This window comes from Athene cunicularia (assembly GCF_003259725.1).
Source record: "Athene cunicularia isolate RWA chromosome 5 unlocalized genomic scaffold, athCun1 chr5_part1, whole genome shotgun sequence".
NCBI classification, from domain to species: Eukaryota; Metazoa; Chordata; class Aves; order Strigiformes; family Strigidae; genus Athene; species Athene cunicularia.
In genome coordinates this window covers 17,421,156-17,439,930 of record NW_020799101.1, presented here as the reverse complement: position 1 = coordinate 17,439,930, position 18,775 = coordinate 17,421,156, and the positions used below count along the sequence as shown (strand labels likewise).

At 42.0% G+C, this 18,775-nt stretch overlaps 1 protein-coding gene across 1 annotated transcript in view; it reads right to left on the bottom strand.

The window, feature by feature from the left end:
• Positions 1 to 1,258: 1,258 nt before the first annotated feature.
• ITPK1 (inositol-tetrakisphosphate 1-kinase) overlaps positions 1,259 to 18,775 on the bottom strand; it is a 118,392-nt gene continuing 100,875 nt past the window's right edge. The window contains exons 7-10 of the mRNA XM_026849255.1: positions 17,372 to 17,537; positions 15,100 to 15,167; positions 13,445 to 13,607; positions 1,259 to 7,865 (exon numbers count right to left, since the gene is read on the bottom strand). Of these exons, the coding sequence (XP_026705056.1) occupies positions 7,543 to 7,865; positions 13,445 to 13,607; positions 15,100 to 15,167; positions 17,372 to 17,537 (720 nt within the window). The 3' untranslated portion in view covers positions 1,259 to 7,542. The remainder of the gene's footprint in view (positions 7,866 to 13,444; positions 13,608 to 15,099; positions 15,168 to 17,371; positions 17,538 to 18,775) is intronic.

Genomic DNA, 18,775 nt, shown 5'->3' with positions numbered 1-18,775 from the left:
CACCCACCAGATGAGCTTCCCCAGGGAGGGCTGGAGGAGCTGCTGCATGGGCAGTGCCCTGTGCAGCCACACAGCGGCAGGAGGCAGCGGCAAGGACAAGGCACGGCCCGAGAGCTGCCCTGGCACAGGACGCAAGCTGGGACCAGGCACAGGGCCAGAGCCTGGCTGGGGAAAGCGTACCAGAGTGAGCTGCGAGTCTCCAAACCCCATCCTGAGGAGATCATGCTCTCATTAACCTTGGGGAAACCTGTGTAGGAACAGAAGTGAAACCAAAGCTGTTCCACAGAAACAGTGCTAAAATGTCAGTTGTTATGGAGTTAATCCAGCTGTAAAAGTCACATTTTACAGACTGATCTTTATTTAAATATTAATTTGAATATTGTATTTAGTTTCTCTCCTTCTTTTTTGTGGCACAGTTTCTGCCAAGTAGCATCACCCACAGAACCTCTTGCAAACTCAGGTCTACATATCACAACATATTCACAGAAATTCTCATCCACCCACCCCATCCCCACCAAAACAAAACAAAACAAAAAAACCCCAAACCAAAAAAATCCAACCCCAAACCCAAGAAATCAAACAACCAACCACGGAAACACAGCCACCTCCAAAGGAGTTAGACAAGTTTTTCCACAAAGGGTGGTGGCAGCAGCTGCAAATATCAAGAAGAAAAATAATATTGCTTGCTGGAGCTACTATAAATACTGTCTTAATGGGATATTCAAGTAACCACAAACATTTGGGACCCAAGGACTTCCTTCAAAGGCAAAGATGGAGTCCAAGGCCTGAGCACTGGGCTGGGAAGATGCCCCACCAGTTAGTAAATGCTGGCCCTCCATCCAGCTGTACCTTTGCTCTACAGCACCTCTCACTCACCACTGCAGGGCTTGGCCTTGGGGCTGACACCAAGCACGGATCCCCAGGCAGTGTTTACATCAGCGCCCTTGCTGAGAGTGTTTGTTGCTTAGCAAAAGTTAATGCTGCCATTTTATCTCTCCTGCACTAGCCATAACAGGATCCTGATTAAAAATCCTGCTAGGTTTTGAGAGATCAAGAATTCCCTGCCCAGGATAGCAGACTTCCCACTAGTGTTAGAAGACAGATCAAATCAGATATTTCTGGTACAAGGAGGTCCAAATTAACTGCAAACAACTGCACTGGGGAAGGATGTGAAAATCAACTTCTCATGAAAATGGGTTTCCCCCAGGGAGCTGCTCACCTCACTACCCTATCCACCCACAAAGAGAAAGCAAAGTAGAACTTGTTATAAGGCATTTATTTTCATTATGTGGTTGGAAAGGGACAATTCTGTCTTCAGGACAATTACAGAGATAATGCCACAATACTTACTGCATATTGCTTTACTGTTGAAACCAAAACATTGTCCAAAACAGGTGCTCGGCAAATGGAAATGAATGTATTACCACTGAAATCAATGCTGTTAGATGAAAGCACCATCTTTGTTGTCAGATCTGATCAGTCATGCAATTGAAGACGCCAAATAGCAAGTATTTTTGGTTTTTACAGTAAGCCATGATCTTTTAAAGGTTTATATAATTCTATACAAATTGAAGTATAAAATGAGAATTATGTTTCAGAAATCATAGTGAACTGGGCTGAAGCGAATCATAAGACACGATTGTTAACACTGTACAGCTGAATTTGAACACAGATATCAATGAAATTGCAAAACCTAGCACACACACAAAATGGTCCCCAAGATTCAGCCAATCTCAGGTGGGGAGCAGTGCTGGAGAGTGAAGGAGAATATCCAACACTATTCACACCTGGAGGGCCAGTTTTCTCAAAATTGTTGGGATCCCAAGGAATTACTGTTACTCCATTTTAAGAACGACTGCATTTTAGTATGTGGTTCTCACAAGGGTATACACAAGCTGTATCAAATACTGAATCAGAAATAAATAATAAAAGATACATGTAATACATCTTTTATTTTTATTTTTTTTTTTTTTACAGTACTGACTTTACAAGAAGATAAACAACTCATTTTTAGGGGCTGCTAACATCTGAAACAAAGAAGTCACTATTTTATACTCAACATATACTCAACCTTTTAATAACTTTATATATGTATATATGACTTTTCACACAAAAAATGTTAAAATAATTTATATCTAAAACTACTGTGTAAAGAATGAAGCAGGAAATAAAATGTGGGTTTCCTTAAAAAGGATAGAAGAGGAAGACCTGATTTTCATTAACTCCATTCACTGCTTCAGCTATTTCTGGAGTTTCAAGATATTTCCAGGCCATCAACAAAAACTTTCCAACACATTGGGAGCCCTCTGCAAACTCATGGCATGCTGGGCAAGGTCACCTGCTAATGAGCTCATGTGGCCCACAGGCATCTGCTAGCATCATCCCCAGTGGATTCAGGGCAAGAAAGGTGGAGAGAAAGAAAACATCTCCCCAGACTGCTATTCAAAACCACTGGTATCATGATGTCCACTGACCAGGATTTTGTCAAGCCCTACCTCTCCTTGCCCTCCTTCTGCACCATAGATACAGGATGTTATCTTACAGTGGATTTTTATTTCCACAGGAAAACTGCCCCAGCAGCAGGGGGGCACCAGACAACAGCCACCTGCATGCACACAGCAAGAACGATTCCCTTTGCTTGTTACAGATGCTACTGTGCTTGTGTTGCTGAGAAATTGCTCTAAAATTTCCATTTATACCTCGATGCTTTCAAACTTCAACCATCTTTAATAATTTTTGTAGCCATGTAAAGATGACAGAATACATGGAGGATCTGAAACCCATCAGGTCAAAAGCTCAAGTGTTGATGGCCTGGATCCACACAGAGTAAACAGGGAAAGGGAAGGTAGTGAAGATGTGGAAAGTAATTTTCTGGAAGTTACATTCCTCTGAAATAGATACAAAAGCACTATTACAAATAAAATCAGCAATGTGATCCGCAATGGCATGTCCATTTATCTATGAAAGTGAGAGGAGATTATATTAAAGGAAATATTTTAATCTACACAAAGCATTTTCCCATACTCCTAATTACAAAACACACAGTTGCAATACCATAAAGTAACTGTATACTGAATACAGAAATCAATACATCTCTTACTAAAAAGGAGAGAGGAAAAGAAAATCAGCAGGGTAATGCAAGTGAACTCCTGCAAGTGTGCACATGGGGAGATTGCTACAAACTCAAAATAGACTATTCATTAAAAAAACAAAATCCAAGATTTTCTGCACAGCTGTGGAAGGCAAGGCTGCAAGATAGTGTGAAAAAGCCTGACTCACTTGTCACTGCTGCCACGCAAAGACTTTGGGAAACCAGTGTTAGTTTAAGAACTGATAAGCCTGGATTTATTTTTTTTTTTTTATTGGATGGAAATAGAAGCATTTTTCCTTTGTTTCACTCTTTTTTTGCCAGCCAATTCAATCATCTCTGGCCCTGTTTATTCTGTTGCCTTTAGACTGTATCCTGCCTCTGTTATCTACCCACTACTCCACCTAGTTGTTCCCTGGCTGGATACAGTTTGCAGTTAATCTGGAAAATTTGAGGCTTTACCTCGACCAACCCTTGTTACCTTGTGAAGCCTCAGGGTCAGGTTCTTAATTTGTAATCACCTCTAATGAAAACAAATTAAACTGGTGGTTTTCCATCTGCAGACCTCCTCTGCATAAACATTCCCACGTTGAGGATGGGAGATCTTTATACAGCTTTATAATTCCAACGGTGTGAATAGTATTAATAAAAATAGTGCATCCCATCTACCGCACAGCCCAGACAATCGGCTCCTACAGCACAAAGGTTGAATAGCCAGACACATGTTAACTGAAGGCAAAACAGCATGAGCCCGTGGTAGTTCTGTGTTACACAAACCACAAGCATCAGCTAGGAATAACTGATGCTCCTAGTTAGGCTGCATTTCTGCAGTTGGTTTTCACATCATGATGGCGATGTCCTGGTACAGTCATTACAAACCCAAGCATAACATGGCAAAGTCAGCTAGAGGGGGAGGAGGATGGTGATGGCTTTACATCGCAGGCAGTAATACCACAACTCAGGTTCTCTTCAGCAGGGAAAAATATTCACCCACTGAAGCCGATTACCTAATCACAGTGGAAACCAGAGTTCCATCTCCTCCGTCATGCTGACACAAAACCTGGAGAAATTCCAGTCAAGCTAGTGGTGTTCTTCTGTATTTCTAGCAGTGAAGCAGAACAGAAATAGATCCCTAAGAAGCCAACTGGTGACCATGTAATTTTAATGTAATTGCTCCCATCAAAACGGCCGTAATAGCTATGCGCCTGAAAACACAGCAGAACCTCTTCTCACCCACAATAACAGAATTCAGACAGACATAATGGAAAATCTCCCTCGGATTGTCCGCAATTTTAAGAGCAAGGGCATTCTGGTATGGTCCAACGTTACTAGACTCCTCTACTTTTACAAAAAAAAAGACAAGACTAGAGAATATTAGCTAACTCACTGTGAAGCTTATCTTAAACCAAAACTATCCTGACCTTATCAAATGAGGCAGCAATTCAGAAAAGCACTTTAGCACAGGCTTAATAACATATGCATGCTCAAATGTTTTGCAATAGCTTAATTGTATGTCTGGATACTTGGTAAGTTACAGTTTTAGCTCTTAAAAATTGGTCTCCCGATTTGCCCCTGTGATTTAGCAACATTCTAGTATATGAGTCATAACAATAATTTCTGCAAGGAAATATAGTAGTACAGCAATTGCATGGTAATTTATGTGAAAACTCTACTATAATGCCACATCACAACAGGTACCTACATATCTGCACCTGGTAAATTAAAGTGATACCAATACATTTGATAAATAAAAAATAAATTACAGACTATGGGAAAAATGTCACTGATCACACCAGTGATCTAAACTTGCTTTCTAGTTACTGACAAGGTCTGGAGTAATATTTAAATATAGTATTTCTGCAAGCCTTCAGAGAATTACAAAATAAACTTCTAACAATCATTTGTAAACAAGCTTAAAATGCACAATTATATTTCAGTAGTTTATTTTGGAGAAATAAAGCAGTGCAAAATAGGCCAACCAAAACTCAGAAGGCAGCCAGGAAAATAAAATTCTTATTTGATGTTCTAACTAGGAATCAGCATACAGACATTTCCATTGGATCCAACACTCAGATTCATGTAAACATACTTAGTTTGAAAGATCTTGAGTTACTAACCCAGTTTTAACATCATTGCTTCTTCCCCACCACCCGATTAAAAAAAAAGCAAACAAAAAAACAACAAACCAACCAAAAAACCCCTAAGCCATTGTAATAAAGGAAGCAAAAGGCAAGTCTACAAACACTCCACCAGCTGGTTACAAGAAAGTACCATACAAAAATATGCACTGGCAAGTTCCTTCCTGAGGGTATCTTTTGTTACACATGTAACATAAAAACACTTTTTATTTTCAACAAACAAAAACAAACCTCAAACTGTAGATGTCAATTTTATTTCAGTCATGGCTTTACGAAAGGTTTGGTCTATCATGAATACATTTATAAACCCTTACCTATGTACATCTAACTCACTCACACCACGACCACCCAAGACCTGCGAGCTGCAGACAACGTGGGATCCAGCAGCCTCAAAGCATACAAGGGTTGTGAAGCGTGCCCAGCTCAGAACTGACCTGCAATAGCCGAGAAGATGGGCTGCATTTATGTGCATCCTGGAATTTGACAGATACCACACGCATAAGGTCCTTCCAGTCCCTATAGAAGTATCTTAAAAGCTAGTAACCCCTCTAAAGGTGGAATAATCTTCTCAAGTCATTCTCAAAAATCCTATCCCAGCTACAGTAAATTCGCAAGAAAGGCATTTTGGGAACAAACCTAATCTCTCCTACAGAAAAAAACATTGTTTACACAAAAGAACTGCTACACAACACTCTTCAAAACTCTTTCCCCTCCAGGACTGGTACCATCAGGGTACTCCTGGATGGTGACATCTTTTACACTCCTCTTTCCATGGTTTACCCAGGCTTTAAACTCTAGATAATTTCCTTTTGAGCAGACATCTAACATATGATACTAAACAAACTGGTATTAAATGCTGCAGTGATGGATGCTTTACAAATACCTGCTACAGAAAGACAGAAATTCCCCTATCTGCAAGCTAGAAGCTTAACTAAGGAAATTTTCTTAACACCACCCCTCTTAAATGTATTTTAGGGCTTATATGGGGAAGGGAAGGCCACTCCGTCTACCAGAATAGTGTTTCTGTCTTCAGCACTGAGAGACTTGGATATTTCCAGTTTAGTGTTCAGAATTGGCAAAAGTTGCAGGAATTCTTACAGCAGAAGATGCAATAGAAGGTGAACATTGTAGGTTTACTGCGTATCTCAAGAGATACAATTTGGCTGTGCTATCATTTACAAATAGTAGAAAGCATTATTGTAAATTACCACACAGCCTCATCTGGCATCTTGCAACAAATTAACGTGGTCTCTACGCTAGAGCTGTGGTGTGTACTTCTACCTCATACAAAGGTACACAATTCTGCTTATATTTAATTTGCAAGAGAAAAACACAATGCAAAGTAGCATGGACCTGTTGAAGGAAGCAACTGTGTTACCTCTTTGGATCTGCAGATCAGGTGTACTGCTCCAAGGAAAATGTGCAGCTCTGCCAGCCTTTTTGCAGAGCCGACCTAGAGTTCTCACAAGTGTGATGGAAGGAGAATTAAACTCTCTGCTAAGAGATGAGCTGCTTCCATTAACTCTTCTAGAGTTCCACCACTACCAGATGATTCAAAGGATGATATTTAATCTACTAAATCACTCAACTCAGCTATCAGCACCCTATCTGGACCACAACAGTGTCACTGTTGGCAAGTGTGGTTAGAAGCTGCTTTTGACTGAAGCAATGAGGCCTGGGGGAAGAACTGCAACGCTGCAAGTTCTGCTCCCTGAACAACCAGTCTGCTCTGTCCTACTCAAAGTGCCACGGCTTCACATCAAGCTACCTGTCAGCATCTTGACTGGTCAATGTTTCAAGAGATTTGGTTTAGTGATACTGAAGTTGTCCTAGCTTACTTTTGCAATGGCCTACCTGGAAAAAGGGAATGGGGAATATTTTAGGCAAAAATCTCTAGCACTGTTACATTCAGACTCTGTATTTCAACATTATTATCTTCTTGATACCATGAGGTCCGATTTTAAAATGCTGGTCACCAGTGATTACAAAGAACAATAGAAATGAAAGAGCAAACCTCCCACAATGAAAGGACTAGTGTTAAAACCCACGTGTGTGTAAACTCACTATAGATTTGCAACTGGAATCTGATGAAATGGGTCTGAATTATTTTCTCACTCTCCCCTTTTCAGTCCATTTCATCAGCAAATCAGGTTAAATCAAATGGAAGGTTTTTTTTATTTTGCTTTTTTGTGTTGTGTTTTGTGTTGTTTTTTGTTTTTTTTTCATTTTTTGCAATTGTATTGTTACAGCCTGATCTGATTCTGGGACCACAATCTGTATCCCTGTGGCTTTTTCTCAGTCTGTGGCATTGGCAAGTTATTGAGAAGAAGCTTTTGTTGCCAACGTAGCGACGCAGTGCTGCTGGAAGCTGGGGGACACTGCTGAGTTGCAGCCTAGTCTCTGGTGTTGCAGTTTTACTGAGCTGTTGGTCTCGCTTTCCACAATCCACGAGGAGTCTTTTCCCATGACGCTGAGACAGCCTGTGCTAGCGCAGCATATCCGCTCGTCCATGATCCCGCTGGTCTGCTCTGCCAGGAGCTTGTTGCGGTTTAGCTGGGTCACCTCAGGTGCCTGACCCTGTAGGACAGCAGCTATGTGGTTCAAGAGATCTGTGAAAAATTCAGAAACGCCCTCATAACCTGAAAAGAGGAAAAATGAAGGAAAGAAAAAAGGGCAATTAAGTAATTTTCATAAGTTTTTTGAAAGGCTGCTTCTATCTGTTTATTTCTTGGGCTGTCCTTGCCCTCCAAGTGATAATAAAAAGGATTCTTTTCCATGACTTCTTTTCGAGTGACTGCACAACTAGGTTAGCATAAAGAAGAAGAGAGACCCTTGCTACAAAAATACTTTTGTTCAATGTGAAAAACCGTCATCCTTCTCAATTTTCTGTTTCTTTTTCCTTCCAAGTATATATGCGTATATATAATCTTAGGCATATTCTATCATTTGTTGCCAAGTCCAGGTTTCTCCCTAAGTTACAAACTCTGTGGTATAATGATCTTTTCCATCCTATTTCCAGGTTTACTATGGAAAGTAGCTCCAACGCAGAGTTTCCTTGAGGCTCTGGACCCTCTCTAGAATTTGCCCAGTAATACCTTCAGTTAGGGAAACCTCAGAGGACAGCAGGGCTGGCTTCATACCCTATAGAATAGGCAGCTTCCCACTGTGTAAGAAACAATGTGATAGTCATCTAATCTAACCTAACTTGGCACTTAAAACATGTTCCCTGCTATGAGCAATGTCGGAAAAACCACTCAAGGGACAGTAAACATCTATCAATGATAGAGTATTTGGTAGAAACATCAATCTTGTTTCAGTACTGAAAACATCTTTCTGCATGTTCTGTTAAGCAATTCCAGGCAATTTAGGATGCAGAGTTTAACAACAAGTCTCCTGGTTAAAACAGTTGCTCAAATACCAGGAGACATGACATTTTTGGTGACACAAAGGGTGGCAGTAGGCGTACAGAGCTTCTGGCTCTATTTTAAACACTCTGGTACAGGCACAGTTTTATAATCACATTCATTTTAAAATTGAACCAGACATACAACATATCAGTACAATGTCTTGAAATGGATCTCAACTGCTACTGCATTACCTAAAATTGTTATCAATTTGATTTAGTATTTAGAGATGACATATGACATTCAGTGTATTTAATGGGATAGGCTGATTGTTTTAAAATATCTATAAAAGTATTCTGAAGGTGACCTGGTATTAATACAGGAGACTGAAGCAATAAGTAACAGTTTAAAAATCCCATGTGAATAGCACACATTCACACAGCAGCACATGAGCAGAACCAGAGACCACAAAGTAAATGCACATTTTAAAACACTTCTCGTGATGTGATCACAGAGCAGAAGAGTCCCTCAGATCTATAAATAATTAAAGTTTAATCTCCATTCTCTTGTAAAGACCAACTTCCTTAGGCATAAAAACACAACTTCCTAAAAAACATAAGGTAAGAGGATAATTTCACCTTAAGATAAATGTGGTGATTTTATGCGTATTTAAAACCCATATGTTAACCAATTTATTGCGCTTGGTCACAATTCTCCTAGATACTTAACAGGTCACACAAAACACCAACAGTGTGAGACAACAGCTTCCAGTTTTCCTTTCTCAAAGGTCCTTAAACAGATTCACCAAACAAACCAGCCATTTCAAAACATCAAGTTTCCCAGTGCCCCACATGATAATCCAGTGGTCGGCAGGGGGCAACTAGGACTCTTACGGCTGGTCATGGGAGCCAGAACAAGATCCCCACCTCTTTGACAGAGGTGCTTGTTACACTTTCTTGCTTATGTAAAAGCCATGGGATTAGCCTTCAAATCTACTCAGAGTGCTTCAAACACCCTGGGAATAAGCCATCTCCATAGTAACAGCTTTATTATTCAGTGAGGAGATCCGTAGTACCCTAGGGTGTTTCATGTCTGCTCACTGAAAACAAACCAGCCTTGTTTGAGGGCACCTGGCAAACTCACAAAGAAGTTGCTTTAAATATTTAATGGAAGTAAGATGGCCAGTTACTCAGTCCTGAAATCAGCAGATGTTACAATGTAAGGATGCTGTACATATCAGGCAGGCTTCCTCTGTGCAAGCCCTCTGCACACTGGGTAGAAAGGCCCAAGAAATTCTGCCTGGTCACTCAGAAGAAACTTCACACACTTGTAAAAACGAAATACAAGGAATGGAGGAAGAGAACCAGAGTGTCTCAGTTGCTGAGCCACAGGATGCCTGGGGAAGGCTGCAAATTCTGTGGGTACTACCTCACTCTGTGCACTGGCTGCTGCTGCAGGTCTCTCAAAAAAGGCAACTGTGGGCCACCACTGTGCTGTGATGATAATAAAATCAAGAAGGGCAGATTAAATTACACCTTCAGAAACTACTGTCAATGAACTCAGGGTTCATGTCACACAAGGAAGCAGAAGGAGAATGTAAGTTTTGCATTGCTTCAAAGTAAAAGTTGCATGAATCATGCTCCAGCAGGTACTAGCCTAGCACTTCCCAGTGAAATGATGTTGGAAATGCCTGTGTACAAGAATTTTGCTATGTTGAAAATAGTCTCCAGAGTCCTCTGGCTGAGTATGGATAGGAAGGATGTCCACCCAGCATCTGAAAACAAGTACCTGCCGCCCTGAGCTTTGTGGGGTCAAGAAATACCTACAAGCATTTTTAAGCTAGCATTAGAGATGCTATCTGCCTAATTTTTAGAAGACTCTCCCACATCTGGCACACTCTCTGCTTTTCTGCATCTTCCCCTGGGCAGAGAGGAATGGACAACCCATGTCCTGCATTTGTGGCAGCATATTTACACACACAAAGTGCATGTTCAGATCTGATGCTTCCAGCTACCACATATATATGCATGGAACCAGCAGTTCACCTGTACTGGTGACAGGCTGCAGAACATGCACACGAGCTGCTGCTCGGGCTGGGTGAGTTCAACCACAGCCACAGGACAGCAGGCTATATGGAGCCTTTTCCCTCAGTTACCTGAGGTCAGACAAACTTAAAATCCATATGCTACGTCACTATGCCTACAGTTAAATATCTCAGGTGGTAACCACTGCTAAACATAGTCTCAGTGGTTTTCCCACAGAACAGGAGCCACAATAGCCCTTTTAGACACGTATCTTGAAAATCTTTTTGAACAGCTGCTGATGCTAATGGAGCAGATAACAGACTACATCCTCCTACAGGTATATCTGCTCTCAATTCTGATGTTAAACTAATCTCAAGATGATATCCATCAAGTGGCAAGGTGCAAATGAACATCAAGCCTGGTAAGACAGCACACAAGGAAGTCAAGCCTCTGGGCAGCTGGACAAGGCTTTGGTCAGGCCTGGCCCCAAGCCATAGCTTGAGCTCCATGAAAGAGGCTGTAAATGCTCCTTAGAGGGCACCTTACCCTCTCTTCCCCAAAGCAGTGGTGCAGAGATAACACAGCAGATCCCTGAAGTGTCTAACTTGGCTCCAGTCTGGATCTATCCTTGCAGGATAGGATGACTTGAGGAAGAGAAGCAAGGGCAAACCCCTTCCTGGGACAGCCCTGTGTCAGGAACAGTGAGATCCCACTGCTGATGCAGCCCATCGGTGACTCTTCTGAGCAGGGCTGAATTGGAACTTCTCATTATCAAGGTACTGGCTCCATCAATGAAGCCACCCTTCGAAGCAGCCAAGCCTTTAACCACAGTGGCCCTTGGAGGGAAATGCAGCTGCCTGGGCTGAACATGCTTTTGGGCAACAGAGTATTTTGCGTTGATATGTAACTTTTCTTCTCTTGTATTTTACCCCATTGCTTCTTCTCTGACCTCAGCAGCCCTTGAGAGCAGCTCATCTCTTTCAGTTCTACCTTTTACAAATTTTAAGGCAGTTTTGTCTACCCTCAGCCTTCTCTATTCCATATGTCTGGTCCCTGCTGCTATCCTCTGGACCTTCTTCAACGGGTCTTCAACCTAACCCATAGTGATGAAGCCAGTAGCTACCTTCACTACCCACATGTTCATCACCAGAAAAATCCTGTGTGAGACACAATGTAGACCTGTGCATAAGAAGCTTCCTGTACTCTCAGACCTCCTGCAAGGACTAAAGTACTCCATTAATTCAGTGTCTCTTCAAAGACTAATTACTGTGCAGATTGCAACACAGGACTTGGGCTGAATATCGAAAACTATTGCCTTAGGGTAGAAGTACAGAAGAGCACAAGGCTGAAGGCAGTTCTGCAAACTTCTGCCACAACAAGATGATATCACTCCTCTTTAAATAATTAAGTTTGCCACTAGTTGTTTACCAATCTGAACTTTTCAACATTTCAAGAAAAAGGGAATTCAGTCTGTGCAAAGTATCACATCCAAAAGAACACTTAAAAAAAAAAGCCACCACAAAAAACCAAACCAAAATGCAGGATTGCAAAAGAATGTCCTGCATCACTGACTTCCAGACCTAGTGTCTGAAATATAACCCCAATCATAAAACTGATATAGCTCCACCTGACACCCAGTGTAGGTTGTGTCACTGCTCTTGGCAGAAGACTGTTTTCAAAGGTCTGTGGATTGTGTTAACACCATATGGTAGAACCAAGCTGCAAAGTGGCCTGAGAATAGCAGGGCTGGAGTTTTAAAAGGAAGCCAGCCACTGTGGAGATAAACAGGCAAGGCACTACAGGGCAGTAGTGGGACTGAGGACCTGAACTGAAAGATTAAGAAGACTGGGGCCTCAGGGCAAGATCTCTAGATGTAAAGATACCTCAGCCATATTGAAAATTCAAAAGTCATCAATGACAGTTTAAACAAACTATGTAGCAGTCTGTGTATGGCTTTGGAAACAAACATCACTGTTCAGGTAATGAGAGGAGACTCTCAAAGAGGAAAGCCCCATGCAAAACAGCATCAAACAAAATGATGTATTCTTTTCCTGTGTTAGGCTACTGAATTTAGCACAAGTGACGGTCCATTATTGCCTCCCCTTATACACACTTGCAACTTCTTTTAACAATTCCAGTGGTCAAGGAGCTTGTTTAGTTGTTTCCAAGACATACGTTGCACTTAAAGTGGAGAACAAATTTACCCATTTACACATGCTCTATTCTGTTGTTTTACTCCAAGATGCACTTATGAGAACCTGTAAGGATATTTAACTCTTTACAGCAATTTCCGCACACCTATAATTTTATCATCTTCTTCAGATTCCTGGTGGTGTTGCGTTTGTGCACAAATGTCTTTTCATGGGGAATCAATTTGCACTGGAAGAGATTTTCAAGGGAACAGTTTGCTGCTTCCACCCCCTCAACACTTTTAATGGCACAGAGTCTGGGAAAAAAGAAATTGTAAACGGCTGTCCTAAAATAGAATTTATTATTCCTTTTTCATGTTCAGAATGAGGGACAGGCCCAGAAAGGCCAGGTCCCAGCACACAGTCCCATGCTTTGGTTCTTCAGCATCCCTTTGCAGGGAAGGACATGACAGCCGTGTTACAGCTGGTCACTAAAATTTGATCACATTACTTAAGAGCTGATATTTCTGTACCACATTCCGTCTCTAGATTGGGGTTCTGCCTTTCCCAGATTGAACAGTATCTGATCTTGGAACAGTTTGGCTGCTGCTTTCCTGCCCCTCACCTGGGAAGCAACGATGTGAAACACCAGCAGTAAAACTTCACACTAAGCATGCACTGCACAGTTTCCACATAGCATCAGTGGAAAGGCCTTTCTCACCTGGGAATGCATTTATATCAATGACCGCATGCTGCCCAGTCTGATTGTTAATGATGATATCGATTCCAAAGAGGGAAACTCCCAGAGCTTGCCGCAGCGCCTTAGAGATTTCCCGGATGACGTCGTCGTTTGGCCGCTCAAATACTCCTTCGATTTTATCCAGCTATAGTGGAAAAATACACATTACTAAGGGACTCCGAAACAGTCTTTTTAGTGGAAAGATTGATTTTCAGAGGTTTCCAGGTGCATATCCACCAAATCTAATTGCAGAGAACCGGTGGCATGAAACAGAGAAAGACACCATAGAGAAACTGCTTTCATAATTCACAATCCTTCCTATATTGGAAGTTCACCTGCTCTAAAGCATCTAGTTCTTCCTCTTCATACTGGTGCAGCTCCTCGAGAGACAGAGCAGTGCAGGAATGAATGGAGGATCAGACTCACTATTTTAAGTACTAGATCTACACCAAATACAGCTGGTATAGCTGGTATGTTTAACTCTGTGCTGGAAATATTCTGGATAACATTCTGTTATTTCAGTGTAGATTAAGGCCTACATTAAAGGGCTGATAAGTCAGACTCCTGCTGTTAAATCTAAGCCATACAATACAACTCAGCTGATATCTTCAGGGCAGAGGCTAATTCAAAGGGGAAACATTTTATGTGGGTTTTCATGTATGAATTATTCTATAAACATGCTACAATGAATAACTCAGGTTACTTATGACTGGAAGATGTAATTTTCTTCACTTTTTAAACATGTTACGCAGCAGAAGTATGCTGTTCTGCCTACAGAAGTGTGCATGGTGTAAGTACATGTATGAGAGAGATGGCAGGTAAACCACAGGAGCATATACCCTAAGTTCAAAAGTAAATCCAGCCATAAAGGGATTTATGACTAGCACAATAATAGTTTTAATATTTAGCATGCCTATTAAAGTTGCACACAACTTAAAATTTAATCATTGCCAACTAGGAAACTACTCCCCAATAGATTTTATGAAATAGAAAAGAATCTGGAGACTCAGAGATTGAAAGGACCCAGTCCTGTAAAGTGACTTTCTCAGCAGTTGAGTGCCCAAGAACTTATTAGGATTCATAGATGCAAAGCTTATTAAAAGGACTGGTAACACAAGCATGAAACTGTGCAGTGTACTGGCACTGCTGGACTCTTCCAGAGGACACCCAGAAATGGTCCCGTGGCCACAGCTGGGGCATGCTCGCACCACAGCCAGCTCCTGGCCCTCTGTGGCCCTGCCCAACGCAATTTCTCTGCTTGAATTTTCACCGCTTGTCTTTCCTCACAGAACTGAGTCCTAGAAGGATGATTTGTGCTTATTAAGCTCTCTGGACAGGAAAAGGCCAGGTATTTGCATTCAGAACCTCCTTCTTCCCTTTGCCTAGATTAACTCTGGGGAGTTTATGCCTGGCAAGCAGCACAGCCCCTGCTGCATCAGTGCTTCCTCACCGGAGCTCGGTAAGGAAAACCAGAGGGGGACACAGTCATGCTGGTTCGATGTACCAAACAGACCTCAGCCTGCAACACAGAAGCAGACAACTTGTAAAGGAGAGTCACTAGCTACTAATGCTTTGATTAAGAAAGGACTAGATAGTTTTCCAGCCGCGCTAGAAGAAAAAAGACCAAGGGTACTTACTGCTGTTAAGACAGATGAGGATTCTGGTTTTGATACATTGTGGCTGTTGAAAAATATTGATTCTCTGTCTGGAATTAAAAGCAGGTTGTAAATATCTTTATACCAGATTTTAACTTCTAAAGGATTAGTGCAAGGAACAGTAGATGGCACTGCAGCCCCGGGAATCTGGTCTTGACTACCGGGCAGTGCCCCCCATCCATCTCACCCACACTGCCTGTGGGCATTTAGCTGCCTGCACAGGCAGGGACCCGCGGGCCAGGTCACCCACGGCCTTTGGACCTCAGACCACAGATAAACAGAACTACATGGGGTCAATAGGAATTGGTTTCCTTTCCTTCACTAGAGCCAATTAACTAAGTTCAGAGAGATAATCAAGTTAATTTATACTAATTTGCTATACTCAAAGTGACAGTTCCAATGGGAATGCATGTGATAGAAGGGAGAAGCTGAATTCACTGCAGGCAGTAGATCCATAGCTGCAGTGTACACTGAGATCCCTGTGAACCTGGGGAGGGCACTGTTGCCATGGAGAAGAGCAGTAAATTTCATGGTCAGGACCTGTCCTCCTTTTGGAGGCACCCCAGGAATGAAACAGATAGCCTGAGATGACAGAAGCCACAGTGGAAACCACAGGAGAAACTGTACCAGCATCTCCCACCCTGCTCCATCTGTGCTGGAGGTTTTACTGGCAGGGAGAAATCCACCACAAGTCTCCCCTTGGGATTCTCACCACAGCAGACTGATGGCATCATACAGACAACCCACATGGCAACACCCGGATCAAAGTTTCAGCACACAGGTGGCACCAGCAATAGAGTATTTCTGCTGTGCTGGTCTCTCTGAGTGGACATTTAAGAGCAGCCACGGGGCCACATACAATAAGGACTGGGGAGCTGTGAAAAGCAAATACCAATCCACTCTGCAGTCTGATATTACCATATACTCTTCTCGCCTTTCCTCCCATTTAGAAAGGCCCTGTGCTTTCAGCCAGCTCCTGGAGTGCCTCACAGCTGACAGATCTGCTTAATCGTCAGATCTGCCTAGTCAGGTGCCTGTAGCACAGCCCCCTTAAACCCTCCTGATGAGGGTAAGAAAGCCAGTCACTGACCCTAATCTGCCCACAAAACTTATTTTTATGGGGGCTTCCAGACAACTTCCAAGCTTACACTAACAGATGAGACATTAGCTAAGGCATTTTTAGAAAGATGCCTTAAAACATTCCCTTCCAGCAAATGTATAGACCAAGTGTCCTAATAGTTTGTATGAACACAGACTCTAACCTACTTAATTTGATCAGGACAAAGAGCAGACCTAAATGTAAATACAGGCATACATACCGACAGACAAGGACTGTTACTGGGATCCTACTATACATACACTAATATACGTATTTGTGTGCAGAACACAATGGTGAACATATAGACATACGTGGATCAGCAGAAACCACTAACAAAAGTGACAAAAACCTGGCACTTGTTCATTCATCTCCTTTAGTTCAATACCTTCTTCCCTCCCAGCCCCACCTCCCGGATTTGTAGTTGCAGGCAGATAATGCTCCCATCCATTTGCTGCTAATTCCTTTGTGTTTCTGACGGGCCACAGAATGCAGTCCTCTGGAAAGTAGCTTTTTTTTTCCATAAAGGAAATTTAAGACATCTTTAATGACCTTCAAGTGCTGCTTTCTAGTGACATATAAGAAGATCACTGTCCTTACTGACAAATCAGTTCCTCCTTGCCCCCAACACAGCTGGTATCGACAAACCAACGGACCCTTCCCACCAAGGTTTACAACACTGGCCCTCACATGAACAGAAAAGCCTGTTTAGGGGAGAGCACAAGTGATATTTCATTTAAACACACATACATAATCAAGGTAAAAATAGGGAGAGGAAGTTCTGAAATGACAGAATCCAGGAAATTCTCTCCAAAGCACATTTATAAACAAAATCCGGAACAAATGACACATGAACTTACTGTGAAATGAGAGAATTTCTCTCAGTCTCCCCCCTTCCACATGACATAAACCACTGTTTCTATCAGGTAACACTTAGGTTACCATTGCATAAATATTTACTACACAAATGTCATTCATATGTATTCCAGAGCAGATAAGTTATCTCCCTTCCTATTGAAATAATACAGAAGGGGAAACATGGTATGTAAGAACCAGTGCCTTCACTTCAACAGCCTTTTCAAATATATTTTTCTTTTTGAGCTGTTTGGTGCCAATGCTCCAAGAACTGACATTTCCTTTTAAATCAGCACAATGTACCTGAGATTCCTGCAGAGAAGTTCTTTAACGAAGGTCTTTTTACCACCGTGTAGGATTCTCCGACCACAAAGACTTTATACAGCACAGCATTGTGATTGATGAAACTCTGAATGACGCAAGGGGGGCGAACAGCTTTCAGGCCATCCTGGTTGAAGATGATCGCCATCTGGAAACATGGAGACACAGATGTGCACAAGTCTGTCAATAATTTCATGCTTACCCACCACCTGACTAGCAGCAAGGGGGAACACCTACTGGTGGATATATATTGATCACGTGTGAATTCCTTCTCAGTAGCTAGTCCTATTTCATAATGTTTCATTTAATTGAGACACAACTCTCCAAACACTACTGGCAGTGCAGCTTTCATTTTCAATCAACATTTTCTTCTCAGCTCTTTGCGTTTTCATTTCATGCTTTTAGTTGGGAAGCTACTTCAACTGCAGGTGCAACAAAAGGGTGAAACATTTGACCAACACAGATGACAAAGTCTGTATTAAATACAAGTCTCTATCATGAAAACAAGAGAATGAACAGCTCTGTGTACTAACTATAGGAGTTCTTTCCCACCACTCTATTTCCTGTGGTTTGGTTCAGTTCAGTTGCAAAGGCCTAAGCACCACAATTTCACCCACATCATCAGAGAACTTTTTTCAGGCTCTAGTAGTTCTTACTGCTAGCAAATGCCAGCTTAACAATTTTCTTGGCTTGGTTTCTCCCCATTATTCCAAATAGACAGTCCTCTTGAAGAGACTGGAACAAATATACCAAAAAGGAAAGAATTTATAGGGCCTGAAGGATGAACAACAGCATGAAAGCAATACTACTAGGTGCATAGAAGCACTCTGACAAGCCAGCATATCTTCAGCATAGTACATTGCTCTTTCCATTCATGCCTCCATTACCATGCTTACATGCTTATGTAATTATCATAACCATGATGCCCCATTTCGCTGGTTTGTTGTTGGAGTATGGATGCTGCCATGGCTATTAACACAGAACCAGCAGCAAGCACCATTCTGGCACAGGTGATGAAATTACTTTATATCAGTGTGACCCTATACAGCAGTGAGGATAAACTTAGCTTTGCTTTTCATCCTCAAAGCCTTGAAAAAGCTATGCTGTAGTTATCTGAATACTGACTTCCCTTCATTACTCCAGTGGAGCTGGGCCTTGTTATCCACAGTGGCAGTAGGGCACGTTGATAGTCAGGTGAACAAAAATAAGGCCTGTTCAAGGCCACAGAACCTGACATAAGTTTTATCTTCCTTTCCTCTGGGCAGACCTCCCTCCCACAGGTAGGGATGCTTTGGTTAGAGCACCTTCCCCCTCTGAAGAGCCTTGAAGACATCAGCTAAGCATCCAAGTTTGAGCCTGCTGCCTACCTCAGTCAGTGCAGATTGC